We start from the raw sequence: 14,386 nt of genomic DNA, 5'->3' as shown, positions 1-14,386 counted from the left end.
TCTGGGCATGGAAGCGGGTTGTGGGCGATGTGAAAACAGGCCTGGGTTCTGATCTGGCCCCTGTGCTACGCGGCTGTGTGACCCAGAACCAGAGCGTGGGGGTAGCGGTTGTGACCCCAGGGCAGGTTCTGAGGCTCCATGACATGACACAGGCGCACAGGAGGTGTTCCCTGAAAGGGTGTTTCTTCCCTTGCCCACGAGCTGCCACGGGTGCAGGTTCACAGTGGCCTGTGCGGGGCTTTGGGCGATCTGCCCCGGGAGTGCCCCCGCCTGCCTCTGGCCCGTGGAGCGTGCTTGGCTGTGACCCAGGCCGGCCAGTGGCACAGGGACCCCAGGTGGCCGGCGTCACATCTCCCTTCCCCATGGACTTTCCCATGACTCCTGACCGCCCTCTCTACCCCACCCCGAAGCAGACTGGTCAGCAGGAAAATGGAAACACGGGGGCTGGGCTGCATTTAGCTCTGGACTGGGAACGTGAGAGCTGGTGGGAACTACCCTGGCTGGGTGTCCCACGGCCCTCCTGTGGCCTCCAAACCAAGGGAGGGCCAGGTCTGGGGTCATGGGAGCCCTGGAATCAGACGGACTCGGGTCCAAACTCCTGGTTTCCTCTCCCTTAACAGGGTGGTCGTGGGTAAACGCCTCAACTTCTATGAGTTTTGACAGCTCAGTCTGAGAAATGGGCCCAGGGCAGCCCTGGCCTCGTAGGGTCGTGTGAGGATGCGAGGAAAGGATGTTTGCTGCACTTTGCACAGCGGGGTGTCTCTGGTCAGCACTGGACAAACCCAGGGCTGGGGGCTTTGTGAGCTGGAAGCTCCCTGAGGCCAAGCCCAGAGGGCAGAGAGGAAGCCTCTGCTGGCTGTGGGGTACTGAGTGATGGCAGCCAAGGAACAAAGTGAATGTCACCAAGAAGGGCATGACCAGAGGAGGCGCTAATGTCCCTCATGCCCGTTAGGGGCAGCTTAGATCAGCTGGGGTGCTGGGATGTAGGCAGTGGGGCCCAGGACCTGCCACAGGGCTAAGATGACAGCCGCCCTCTGGGGTCCCTCAGGATCAATAGTGTGAAATTACAGTGATTTGGCATCATGGCAACAATACTGTCACATCATCCATGTTCATAGTTGCCTGGAGATCTTGGGCCCTTACCTGTAACCAGCTGCCAGTCACAGATCCCTTGCCATACAGTGTAGAAGACGTGTTGTTATTCCCATTTTATAGATGGGGAAACCGAGACTCAGAGAAGTCAGGCCATTTGCCCAAGGTCACCCACCTGGAAGTGGTCAGTCTGCCCCATGGCCTTTGCCCGTGACTCCTGTGACTTTGGCGTTTAGGTTTCACTCTTGAGGGGGCCTTTTGCTCAGTTTGAGATAGATTTCCCAGTGGGGAAGGGTGGGGGTGGCGGGGGAACCCGGGCTCCCCTCCTGCCTCCCTGACTGAGCCCCTCTCCCCACTGCCGCCCCCCAGTTCTGTTCCATATGTATGACTCGGACAGCGACGGCCGCATCACCCTGGAAGAATATCGAAATGTAAAGTATGCTCCTCGCCCGGCCAGGGCTCCTGGCACCTCCCCGCCCCGCAGCCCAGATGGAGGCCCGCGGTCACCCTGTCTCTGCCCGCTGCCAGGTGGTGGAGGAGCTGCTCTCCGGAAACCCACACATTGAGAAGGAGTCGGCTCGCACCATCGCCGACGGGGCCATGATGGAGGCGGCCAGCGTCTGCGTGGGGCAGATGGTGAGCGCCCTCCTGGGGGGACCCCAGAACCCTACCCCCCCGCCTCCCCTGCTGTCTTGGTCATAACCTTGCCCCGGTCATAGTCTGTTTCTGGAAGGCCTGACAGGACAGAGAGCACACCTGTCCTGCTCACCACTGTCCCTGGGCCTGGCACAGAGCAGTGCTCAGAAACCCTCCCTGCTTTCCTGACCCGCGTGGAGACCCACCAGAGATTCCAACGCCGGGAGCGCTGTGCCAGGCCGGGCAGGCCGGGCTTTGGGGCCTGTAGACCAGGTGTGTAGCCTCCCGGCCCACGGGCAGCGCCTGGCACAGTGGCAGGCCCGGTCCGCGTACGGCACGGGCTCACTTTAGTTATTTATGAGAGGCTCGGAGGGAATTTGTGACCTCGAGGCAGGGGTCCGCAGGGAGCTCTTTCTTGGGCTCCCTGGTCTGGGGTCCTGAAGAGCTGTGAGTGAGGGGGTGGGGGACACGTGTAGGTGAAACAGAGGAGAAGGGCTTAGCCTTTAGAGCTGGTAGGCTGTGGAGGGGGGCTCCCCCTCACCCCCCAGCTGCCCCAGAAGAGATGTAAAAAGATTAGAGCAGAGGCACTTCAGAAAAGACCACCGTTTCTCAGCCCGAGGGCCGGGGGTAGAGCTGGGGTGGGGGAGGAAGGCAGGTAGGCCCACTCGGGCATGAGTAAAAGTGCAGGCTTGCCAGGGTCACACTGGTGTAGAAATGGCTGGGCCAGCTCTCAGAACCGCTGTGCTGGTCCGGCCTGGGGTGAACGCGGGCGTGTTAGGGTAGGGTTTCTCCACCTGGCACTATTGACATGCAGGGCCAGGTAGCTGTCTGGTGGGGGCGGGGGGCGTCCTGGGCACTGGAGGGTGTTGAGCGGCTCCCCTGGCCTCTGCCCGCTAGATGCCAGCCATACCTTCCAGGTTGCGACAACCAGTAATGTCCCCAGACGTTGTCAGAGGGGAGGGGCAGAATTGTCCCCCGGGAAGAGCCACTGAACCCAGAGGGTTGTGAATACATGCTAAGTGGAGTGATAACTGGCACTTGGACCGTCTAGCCAGTCACCAGCCGTGTTCAGACTGTTGTCAGGCGCGTGGAGGTGCTTGTGGGTCCTCCCCCGGAGGCTCCGGGCAGGCCAGGTGTCCCCATGTGCTCCTATTGTAGGCTTCCCCCATGCTAGCACTGTGCGAGGCACCTCACATACATTACCGGCGGGGAAACCAAGACTCAGGGACAGAAATGCTTTTCTGGAGTTCAAGGAAGAGTGATCTTGACTGTGCTTGGTGGACACCCTCTTGTAGGTCGGGGGTCAGCCCAGCAAGCCCTGGACACAGTGGCTCTGAGACCCCAGGGACCCTCTGGCAAGCATGTGACCATCTCGATGGCCTTTGTTCCCTGGGGGTTTCGGGTGCGCCCCTGAGGCCGTCCTTTCTCCGCTCCTGTGTATTGAAAGTGGCTACTCCAGACACCTCGATTGCTTTGGGTTCACCACAGCCTGAGTGGAGGGGTGGTTTCCTGCTGGAACCTGTATTTATGCCCCAAGCCTGTCACCAGGGGTCATGGCAGGCCGGGGCCTGCCCCCAGGGGTGGAGACTGCAGTCATTTTATTGGCCTGTATTTTATCCGTCTGCTTCTCGGGCCCAGGAGGAGGCTGCTGGCTTTGGTGACCCCCCCCACCTTCGCCCGCCCCCCCACACACACACTCAGCAAATTAACTACTGCAGAAAGGGCTGGTGACCTGGTGGGGAGAGCAGAAATCCCCGCCGGGTTGTCGAGCCAAATTCCCATTTGATTTAATTACACTCTCCTTCTTTAAATTGCTCCCTGTCCCACTCCAGTTTCAATTGGCAACAGTTTTCTTAATTTGCTGTAGTGAAATTGTTGGCAGCTGGCAGCTGCTGAGCGGCATAAATTCTCTACAGCCTCAGAAGTGGAGGCATTTCGGAGCCGGTGCCGGCTTCCCGGCTTGTGTGTCCCAAGCGGCTGTCTTTACTTTTGGATCCCGTGTGTGCTCGTAAAGTATTTTTTTGTGTCGTCTTCGTCGGCCTGAGAAACAGACAATCTCTGTGCACACATGGGCGAGGGGCGCGGGGCGGCCACATCACTGGTTCAATACTGCCTGGCCTCTGAGGACGCTAATATTTCTGCCCGCACCGCCCACCACAGACAAAGGATCCATCACCCTCACTTTAATGGACTTGCAAAGCCAGTTAATAACTGGGGCAGTGATTTCTTTCTAGAGTGCTCTCTGGAAAGTCAAGTGGCTTGAGGTGGGGACTGCTTGGCTGGGGTGTCAGCCTGGGGTGCTTCCCTGAACCCCTCTGCCCTCCTTCCTTCCACCGAGTACCCACCCTCCAGCCCTGAGCCTGGACCAGCGGGGCTTTGTCTATAATTAGCTCTCTTTGCTGTGCTGGGAACCGGGGGTTGCCCGCAGTGGGGAGGGCCTCTCCTCCCGGTGCCCATGGGCGAGCAGGGCAGGGAGTCCTAAGAACAGGGCTGGCCCAGCTATCTGAGAACCGATAGCGTTTAGAAAATTTAAAAATATTTATTGATTTGCGTTCTGTATTTTTAAAAAGTATCAAAAGGAAACCACAGAGGGTGGAGAATCCTGCCACGCTCTTGGTGGTGGCTCTGCTACTCCAGCTGGACAAGCAGCCTCGTCGCGGTGCCCCTCAGGGGCCTTACCTGTAAACCAGGTGTAAGGACAGAGCCCATGAAGGAGGCTGCTGTGAGGTCCGCATCAGTCAGCGGTAATGTTAATGACATTGGTGAGGCACTGGGGCCAGTGCCTGCCACGTAGCGAACACCTCGAGTGCCTGCTGTTGTTTCCTTAGAGACACGATGGTACAACTTCCAGGGAGCTACAGGGAGAGAGGTGTCTTTCTTTGCCCCTCCCCCATCCACCCCAGTCCTGCTCCCGGAAGGGAACCACCCTTGACGGCGTTTCCCCCCCCCCCACCCCCCCGATAAGATTTATTTTTAAAAGACATGTATGTATACCAGTGTATACCTGTATGCCTTTTATTTTTGATTTCCACAAAATGGAGTTGCGCTGCCGTGGCTTTTCCTATTCCCCGTGCTGACCCCACACGTGCACGCGGCAGATGGGGGCGCCTGGTTAGCGGCGCAGGGAAACATCACGCACACGCACGGCGTCTGCACACATCCGTCTGCTCCTTGTTTGTGTTGGTGGTTTTCACTGTGTACATATCTTGGCGCCTCTTCCGGATCGGTGTGTATATAGACTGCCCCCTTCCTAATAGCTGCGTGGTGATCAATACCACAGATGATCGAGGTTTATTTAGCTGGTGCCTATTGATGGGCGCGGGATGTCGGCCCGTCTGTCACACTTACGAAGGGCGCTGCGGGGGGACAATTCTGGAGACTTGGCTGTGGCAGGAGCCTGCTGCCTCACGAGGTCCCTGTGTGCCCAGGGCAGGAAAGACACAGATGGGAACTGGCACTGCCAGTGACTGAGCGGGTGAGAGGCCCCACGGCCAGACACGTCACAGTGACTCACTGGGCACACAGGCCGGCCCCTCTCCCCTGGGCCCCTTTCCCTAGTGGTCTGTGATTCACCTAGAACTGGTTCTTATCAACGCTCTGGTGACGAGGCAGGACCAGGAAATGGCAGGACACGTCTGTTGGTGGCTGTGTAGCTGTGAACCGGCAGAGAGGTGGCCGTGCGGGGAAGGGGAGCCCTGTGCCTCTGTCCCACCCCTTGCTTCTCCACCCTCATCCACAGGGTCTTCCCTGTGGGGGGCACGGGGGGGGGCCCGGTGAGCCTGTCCCTGCCACCCCTCCCACCCTCTGGCCAGGGAAGGTGGGACGTGGGAGCTCAGGGTGACTGGCTGGATGCGAACAATCCAGAATGACTCCCTCTTCTTGTGAGTCTCCCTAAACAGGCCCAACCATCCATGTTCTGCGGGCAGGGGGGGGGGTGTACAAAGCCCCCTGACAGCAACCATTTACCTTGCCCTGTGCTCTGTCCCCAGGAGCCTGACCAGGTGTATGAGGGCATCACCTTCGAAGACTTCCTCAAGGTGGGTGTCCGGGAGGCGAGGGAGTGGCATGGTGGGACCCCAGCGGGGACTCGAGGGGGAGCTGGCTGGTCAGGAATGGATTGGCATCTCTGTGGAAAGGGGTCAAACCTGGGCGTGGCCTTTCAAACAATTGAAACTGGTTTTACTTATTTTTATTGGAAAAGTATTATAATGTTCACACATGGTCAAAACCATTGACGCTGCGTAAGAGGGCATACAATGAAAACGCCAGTTCTCTCCTAATATGAGCCCCTAGTCTGCCTTCTTAGAAGCAGCCCCTGTTCACAGCTGCCGCCAGGGTTCTGGAATGTTCTGTGCCTCTACAAGTACCAGCTTTTTCCAGAAGCACACCCTGGAGCCCCTTTTCTGCTGCTGTGCCTCCTAGATGGAGCGTTTTACATGTCTGCCCGCCCCGGTGGACTCTCCGGCGCCCCCTGGTGGACATTCAGCCTTGCCGGGCCGTCACTGTTACAGACGCGCTTCTGGGTTAGGCACAGCGACCCCTCGCTGCTCTGACAGGCAGACACCCCGCTGCAGGGAGACCAGCCCACCCTGCCCCCTGCCTGGCACTTTGGCCCTGAGCACCCCAGCAGCAGCGTCCCCAAGCCCTTTCTGGGAGTTGAGGAAGACAAGAAAGCCAGGGGAGCTGGAGCGGGGCTGAGGACTCCGGTAGCCACATCCCATGGAGATTCTCCCAGGCTGTGAATCACCCCCGACCTGGCCAGTCACCGGCAGGTCCAAGGGAAGCAGGCGGGGGAGGGGCAGGCAGGCAGCCCCAGTGCTCCTGGACGGAGCCCGCGGTCTCCGTTGCTCTTCGCAGGGCTGGCCAGGGAGAAAATAGGAAGCGTTTCCTTTTTTTTGCCTGAGAAACCAGCTTCTCCCCCAGGAGGCTGGCCGCCCGCCATGCCTCTAGTGCTCCCCAAGCCCAAGCCCATGGGGGCCTCCTGCCCGGCCAGCACCCCCCTTCCTGAGCTCCACCAGCGCCCTCCACGACCCTGTCGCCACCTGGCATTCAGCAGGAGCCATCCTAGGTATCCAGGTGTCTTCCCCTGGGAATGTCTTGTCACCCAAAGATAGAGCCGCTCACCTGAAACCAGATCTGTTTCCTCTGCCTCCTCACACCCCACCCAGAACAGGTGCAGGAGACGGGAGCACCTGGGGACGTGGGGGTGTGGCAGTGGCAAGCATCGCGCCGAGGCCGCCCTGCCACTTTGGTTTCCCCGTCTCCAGCCTCGTGGCTGTGTCCCTGGAGATGCTGTGGGTGACAGCGGGAGAGTTTGAAGTTCTTACATAAGCAGGGACGCCCTGAGAAGTCAGCGCCCACCACGTCCCTCCGCTCCATCTCTCTACCTGGGGCCCTTTTGGGCCCTGAGTGGCCAAGGAGCTGGCAAGCATACAGTCCCGGGAAGGGTGGGGCTTTGTAGAGTGACAGACAGGGTCTGGGAGCCTCAGAGCCCCCTGGGGCCCTGGCCAGATGGACTGTGACTGCAGTACGAGTACCAGGTATGTGGCAAGGGACATGGTCTCGGGGTGGAAATTACTTGTTCTGGGTGTGAGCTTGTCTGCAGAGAGCATGGGTGACCTCCTATCCCAGGGAGGTTATAAAGACCAAACTGTCGTGACCTGTTCATTAACGCTGATGGCTTCATGAAGCCTCACAAGTGCACGTCCCTTAACAGTTTACAGACCACTTCCATGGTTGATTGCATCTGAGCTCCGTCCCCACCCCCCAACTCCCAATGTCCTGTGCTGTGGGCAGCACAGGAGGTGGTCTCAGCATGACTGGTGCAACGGAGGTGTGATGGGGGTTAAGGAATTTGCATGAAAATCGCAGAGCCTTAAGTGGTGGGTGGGAGTCGGAGGTCCTGGAGCTCAGAGCTTGGACTCAGTACTTGATAATAACTTGTGGTGACAATCTCAGAGAGGATCCAAATGTCGGAGCCACATGAGCCAGTGCAGAGGCAGATGGAATTTCCTCTTCCTCGCTTAGCTCCCAGGCCCCCGGTTTTCCCCGGCTGGCACATCTGTTGGTGGCGGCAGACGGAGGCTGGGGACATGGGCCAGGACTTGGGCTGGTCAGCACGAAGCCCTCTTAACGCTACTCGTCCATTCCAGATCTGGCAGGGGATAGACATTGAGACCAAGATGCACGTCCGCTTCCTTAACATGGAAACCATCGCCCTTTGCCATTGACGCGCTGCCTTGCCCACGCCCACGGAGAACCTGCAGTTCGCACAGGGCAGTCTCCCCGCGGAGGGGGCCCAGGGGCCTTTTGCGGCAGCTCTGGTATGCCGTTAACACTCGGCCAGCTCGCGTTTCTCATAGGGGATGGTATGTGGGACTTTGCTGTTTTTATCTCTAATAAAAAAAGAACAGGGTTTGTTAATGAACGTGGCTCGTGTGTGTTCCTCACATCCACTCAAGTGGCCTGGCCATTTGGTGGCACGAGCTGAGTATGAGGAGCATGCAGGAGCTAACTTGTTTTCAAAGGCTGGTTTGGAAGAGGGGATTTTTTTTTTTTCCTCCTTTCTGTTTTTGGTTTCTTTTGGTAAAGCACCGGCTGTTTTCCCTGCAGAAGTGCTGGGATTTCACTCATCTGCCTTCTTGATCTGAGGCACAAAGCAGGTCCTCGCTCCATGGAGGCCGGGATTTGGGTGGTAGAGTTCCTGTGTCAGGACGTACGTTTAGAGCCTGTGCCAGCTGCAGTGACAGCCCAAGATGCCTGTTCCCCCCCCCCCAGTGGTGCTGGGGGTACTCCAGGTGCTCAGGCTGGGTGTGCCATGGCCCTTCCTGGCAGGATGGGGTGGGCAGCTGCAGGGCCCAGCACTCACAGTCCCCAGCGGCAGTAGCAGCAGTGGAGACAGCACAGCGGGAGAGGTGGCTGCCCAGGTAAGCATCTCACACCTGTTGTCAGCTTCTGATTGGGGGACGGGCTGTGTGAGGGCAGGGAAGCAAAGGTGCTTCGAGTCAGTTGGTGGCTGTGGCCTGAGTCAGTGGAGGGCTGGCACATGTCGACCCCGCCTAGCTGGTCCTCGGGGCGCCCTGCTGCCATGGCTGTGGTGGCTCGTCACCATTTGGTTCCAGGCCTCCTCCTGGCTGTCACATTTACCATATGCTCAGTTCCTTTATTCACACTCACTGGGAGGCACCGTTCTAGCCTTGTAAGAAAGTTCTCCTGAGAACTGCTATTTGCATTCTTGAGTTTTTATTTCATTGTTTTGATATTAAGTGTGTTTTAGATTACTTTTGTTATACCCACACATTGGGGTTCAGACTTTAAAAGGTACAGACGGGCACGCCATGGAGTCTTCATCCTGTTCTTGGCCTGGCCCCCCGTTTTCCCTCCCCCCCCCAGGCAAATCACATTAGCCCCTTTCTTCCACATCTTTCCAGAGCTGCGTCATGTACACAGAAGCAAATAATGTTGCTCAGGATGAGGTTAATGTCGGTATGTGAATTTAAAAAGGAAAAGAGCAGCGAGGTGAGATAAAGGGTCCAGTGACTGGCAGAGGTCCCAGGGGTGGCAGTTTGGCACAGCCTCCCAGGTGAGGAGGCCGCCTGTGTCCGTCGTTGGTCAGCACGCGGCAGGATGGGGCCAGGGCCTCGGAACCCAGTCTTCCGTGCTGGAGGATCGCTGGCCTGGACCGGGCCGCCGCGGATTGCAGCCTCCCCGTTCTCCCTGATGCTGGCAGTCGGAGGTCACACGGCCCAGTCTCAGGGTAAGTGAAGAGGGCGGTCTGAAGTCACTTGCAGAGCTCTGCTCAGACGAGCTCTTCACTCCACAGACGTTGAGACATTCAGAGCAGGTCTGGGGCGAAGGCCGCTCTCTGCTTCCTGCCCTCCAGGGGCTGCAATCTGGCGGGAGGACCAAGCCTAGAAAGTAGGAAGCAGACACCCAGGCAGTTTCTGGGATCGGGGGAGTGGGGCGCCATCTCCCTCCCCGCTGCCCTGCCTTCCCCTGCTGCTGGGAGCATCCTGCTCTCACACCCTTGGGTTTCCTGGCTGCTAGCAGGAGGAGGGATCTAGAAAGTCACTGGGCTGCGTGACTGACGTGGGGGAACCTGGGGCCTGTTAGCCCTGGTCCAGGCGGCATCGCCAGCGACACCCCTGCGTCTCCCTCCCCGCGCGCCGCGTCCTTCCTGGGAGATGGACCCGTGGGTGGTCACAGAGCAGCAGGATCCAGAGTAGGCCTGGATTTCCTGGGACTCTCCCAGTTTGCTTTCATTTTGTTCTTCTCGACAAAGGCAGTTCATTAATGTAAAGTGTTTTATAAATAATAAATCTTCCACCAGCGCCTGTGCCCCGGGCTTGAGTTTGGGAGATGTGGGCACGCATCAAACGGTTCCACTTGTTCAGGCCACAGAGGGGGCCGGCCTGGTGTCTGGGAAGCTTTGGGCCATGGCTTACCTTAAACAGCTAATTAAAGGGAGATTTATTCACCAGGAGCCCCGTCCATGCAGCTCGAAAGAAAGCTCATCTGTTCACAGCCACTGAGGGTGCCCTCTGATTGGCAGGGAGGGTTCGGGCTCGTTTCCACCAATGCGTGAGCTGCCGAGCTCACCTGGAGCCCTCCTGCCCCGCTCCAGGGCGCTGCGACCATGAGACTGGGCGTCTGCTCATTCTGTTCTTTGGGGAGTGACGGGGTTGGCTATTAGCGGGTGCAAACCTCCTGAAAAGGATTAATTCCCCGCAGTCTAGTGGGACTGCTGGCCTTTGATTAACAAGGCTGAGGGTCGCTGCTCTGGGCACAGATTTCAGAATGCCATCTGGGCAGTGTGGTGTGTGCAGAGGACCGAGGCAGGTGGCCTGGAAAAGGCTCCTCTTACCTCCTGGACTCGGGCATGCCCAGGAGGGGCCCTCTGGCTGCACAGACCCTTAGCAAGCGCAGCAGCCCTCCACCCCTCCCTGGATGAGGCGCCGCATCTAAGCAGGTGACGTTGGCTCTGAGATTGGTTCTAAAATAGGCATGTGATAAGTCCAACAGGTACACTGGGTAACAGCCTTCCTTCTATCAGGAATTATACCAGTGACTAAAAGGAAATAGGCAGAAATCAGTGCAAAGTCAAATATTTGAAGGAAGCTGATACGTCAGGGCTGTGAGGGCCTCAGGCTGGGGGTGGAGAAGCCAGGGCAGGGGCAGTGTTCCAGCCGGCCCGGTGGATGGCGGGGTGAGGTCCTTGCTCTCTGGATAAGCTCGTTACCCTGGAATCAGGTCAGAAGCAGGATGTCGTCCTACCCGGCCATGTTACCATGGGGAAGAGTTACCAGAACTCAGGCTTTGGATGAACACGGCCATTTGACACAAACACAGCAATTTGGGAGGTTTACAAAAGGGCTATGTAATGGAAATCTAATCTGAGCAGCTCAGGGGAAACATCCTGCAGCCACGTTAAACATGAATTATGGATAAGAGAACAGAGTAAGATTACAACAGCTTCCAATTTTGGCCAAGCACCGTCCCAGGGAACGAATTAGTGCTAGACGTTAACAAAACAATTCCATTATCTTCTGGTCCAAGGGACTGGAGAGTTCTTTTTGTGCTCTGCTAATGGGAGACGGGGTCACGTATGGATGTGATCCTTGTCACCGGGCAGTTGAACCTGTCCCCACCTGCCTGCCGTTAACAAGGCTGCAGCTCAACTGTCGCTGCGGATGGCACCGTGACACGTAGGCTGGTGCAGTTAAAAATACAAGTTGCCTTGGTAAGGTGTTCTGCAAACACCTGCTTTGCAAGTTGTCCTCCCACTCAGTGACCTTGGGACGGCCTTGGAGAATCGAGTGGGAGGAGCCAGGGGCTTAACCAGTTTCCCAGGGCACCAGGGCCGCCTTTTTCTCTGGAATATTCCAGAATCAGTAAACAAGTACCAACAGGGGTTCAGTGGGTGGATGATTTAGGCCCCAGCAGGGCTGAAGGCTGACGGCCACGTGGTGGCTGCCTGCCCCTCTAGCTGGCTCGTGGAGCAAGTCAGCAAGGGACTGGGTTCTGGCCTTTGATGGGCAGCGGCAGGTCTGGGAGCAGTTTGCTGCCACCTGCATTTTAGAGAAACGACAAGGCAGCCTTCATCCTAGCACTGGGCAAGGGAAGAAACGGCAGGACACAAAGGCTCCGCTCTCGGGGAGGGGGGAGTTTTCCCTCCCTCCCTTCCCTTCCTAGGGCAAGAAAAGGCCTCTGGTGCCGAGCTGTTGTTGGAAGCCTGCTGCTGGAAGCCCACGTTCCACATCAGAGGCTGAGAGCGAGTCGGCGCCCACATGGCACCCGCCGGCGCCCAGCGAGAGGGACTCTGCCATCGCACATCAGAGGCTGCATGTCCAAATCACCGCAGGCCCCTGCAGCCATCGCCAGGTAACCATCTGGCCTGGCCGCGCGGGGTGAGGGGAGCAGGTCTGTGTGGCTCTCAGCACGGTGGCCCAGGCCGGCCAGCTCCACAAGCGCAGGGCCGCCGCAGCTGCTGCCCAAAGCCAAGGCCCCAAGGCAGGAAGGAGGAGACATCCCGTCTAAGCCCGTGTCACGGCAGGCCACCGACGCTGGGCCCGCACCAGGGGAAGCCATTTCTCTATAAGGATGGGCAAAGCTGGTTTGCGGTGGCCAAGGTCGGTCATAGATAGAGTGGGAAGCACTAGCCTCTTAAATGTGAGGCCTTTAGTTCTCGAGGGAGTTATGGGGGAAGAAGACTTCATCTTCGGGGTTGTCAGCTTTCCCTTTCAGAAGGGACCCAAACTCTCTCCACTCTTGGGGAAATTCAGTGTTTCCTCTGATCAGCGGAAACCCAGTCAGCCAAGCTGAGGTTTCTACTTGTCAGAGGAGGGTGATAACGTCCTGGATTCTTTTAAACGTGAATTACTGCCTGAGCAACAGCAGCACATGGCCTGGATTTAAAAAGCACAATCTAGCGGCAGAGATGCAATTCTCAGAAAATGCCCTGATGCCCAATTTCACGTGTGTAGTTTTGTGGGTTTCCTGGAACCTGGGCTGGGAACCTTGTAGTGGTGGTTCTGGGAAAAACTGCTCAGTGGTGGACTTCAGAACCAGGCCACCATTCAGGGTGACGTTTCCAGGAGTGGGGGGAGAGCTGAAGTGGTGTGCTGGGTGACAAATCACTTGAGCAATACATAAATTTTAAGACTTTAATATTAGAACGCACATAGACACAGTATCAAGCAGAAAGCAGAAGTCGTACAGTTTTGAGACAAGGCAGCAGAGCCTGTGGTCTGGCCTTCTGCCCGCCCCCTGCTCCCCGCTCCCCACAGCGTATCTGAGTCTCTTCTGTCTGTAGGGGAGACGGCGGGGGAAGGGATTGAGAAGCAGAAGACTGCAGAAGGAAAAGAGACGATAAATGCACGACCAACTCAGAACTTGGGAAGAAGCCTCTCTCAAAATAGCCACCAGGGAGAAAGGTAAGGCGGGAGGAGCAGAAGGTGGACGGAGGGGGCCCAGATTGTTTTGTTGTTGCTGGGTAAATGCTGGTTTATAAAGGAACTTTGACCCTTTCCGCATCAGGCCCATCTCTTCCAGAATGGAAAATTTACAGCAGGAAAACAGTGAACGAGGGTGGCGTGCTTAGATTATGATTTGGGTCTGATAAACTCTCCTTCACAAAACCCAGGCACCGCTCATGAAGGGGAGATATGTTATAAACAGGTTGGGGGAGAAAACAAAACCCTGCCCTTGTAACATTTTACACTGGACCAGCTGTTGGCCATGAATAAGAATAGTTTAAAATTACTTTTAGTTTTAGTAAAATTTTTCTGGGTCTGATCGCTTTTAAACTCTTCAATTCTCTTCAATTGCCTCAAAGCGAGGAAGGCAAAATGGACTATGAAATCTGACTGAGAAGGACTGCTTTTTAAAAGAAAAATCATTTTAGCCCGTGGTCCGGTTGCATTAAGACTACGAGAGATGAAAACCTTATAGAGTGAGGTCACCAGGGGGTCAGGCCACCACATGCCAATGACAGTAAATACTTCATTTGCTAAATGCAGACTGGCTTGGTGTATGAAGTAGTTTGGCAGAAAGGAAGCAGGCCGCCACCAGACAGTGCGGCCTCCCCCCAGAAAGGCAGCCTGAGAGAAAGCAGTGCTCCCTGGGCTGAGACGTGAAGGTCCCAGTCGCAGCGCGCTCTCCTGTGCATCCAGCTGGATGTGGATTTTTAACTGGATCTCTTAAGCAATCTGAAAAACCTCCCAAAACCTTCACAACTCAAGGGTCTAAAGGGCTTTTGAGTAACGGCATGCATGTCCCAGTTTTATACGCTCGTGGACAACAGGAAAGCCACTGTCCCTGCGCTGGAAATGCTTATTTCGTGTCCATAACTGTCTCCCTTCCTGTTCCTGACAGTCCCTGTACCCCCTGCTTTTTCTTAAGAGTTGTGTATTTTTGTCTTTAAAAAAAAAAAAAGGAAAAACTGCTTTGGGCTTTATGAAATGTTACTGTTTATTGGTTTTCTACTTCATTAATGTGTTTTTATCCTTTATTTAACTCCTTCCTTCTCCTTTCTTTGGGATCATTGTTACCTTTTGAAGCTTTCTGAGGTGACAGCTTACTGCATCTATAAAAGCCACACCTTCTCTCACTCCCATTCCGGCCTCATCCCCTGGGTTCTGATGATGGTCAGGGCTTTGTC

The 14,386-nt window shown here is 56.6% G+C and overlaps 1 protein-coding gene across 9 annotated transcripts in view; it reads left to right on the top strand.

Moving 5' to 3' along the window:
• The window catches only part of TESC (tescalcin), a 68,478-nt gene that overhangs the window by 47,548 nt on the left and 6,544 nt on the right, over positions 1 to 14,386 (top strand). For 2 of the 9 annotated variants that reach the window (XM_019641593.1, XM_019641594.1), the window contains exons 7-11: positions 1,462 to 1,523; positions 1,621 to 1,728; positions 5,718 to 5,765; positions 7,881 to 12,108; positions 13,040 to 13,160. In XM_019641593.1, the coding sequence (XP_019497138.1) occupies positions 1,462 to 1,523; positions 1,621 to 1,728; positions 5,718 to 5,765; positions 7,881 to 7,958 (296 nt within the window). In that variant the 3' untranslated portion in view covers positions 7,959 to 12,108; positions 13,040 to 13,160. Of the gene's footprint in view, positions 1 to 1,461; positions 1,529 to 1,620; positions 1,729 to 1,811; positions 2,030 to 5,717; positions 5,766 to 7,880; positions 12,109 to 13,039; positions 14,148 to 14,386 lie in introns of those variants that run through there. The other 7 variants (XM_019641591.1, XM_019641599.1, XM_019641592.1 and 4 more) reach the window with 6 other exon arrangements.

The sequence above is a fragment of the Hipposideros armiger genome, unplaced genomic scaffold, assembly GCF_001890085.2.
Source record: "Hipposideros armiger isolate ML-2016 unplaced genomic scaffold, ASM189008v1 scaffold_62, whole genome shotgun sequence".
Classification (NCBI taxonomy): Eukaryota; Metazoa; Chordata; class Mammalia; order Chiroptera; family Hipposideridae; genus Hipposideros; species Hipposideros armiger.
The sequence above is the reverse complement of the archived record's forward strand: the minus strand, read 5'-3'. Positions and strand labels throughout refer to the sequence as shown.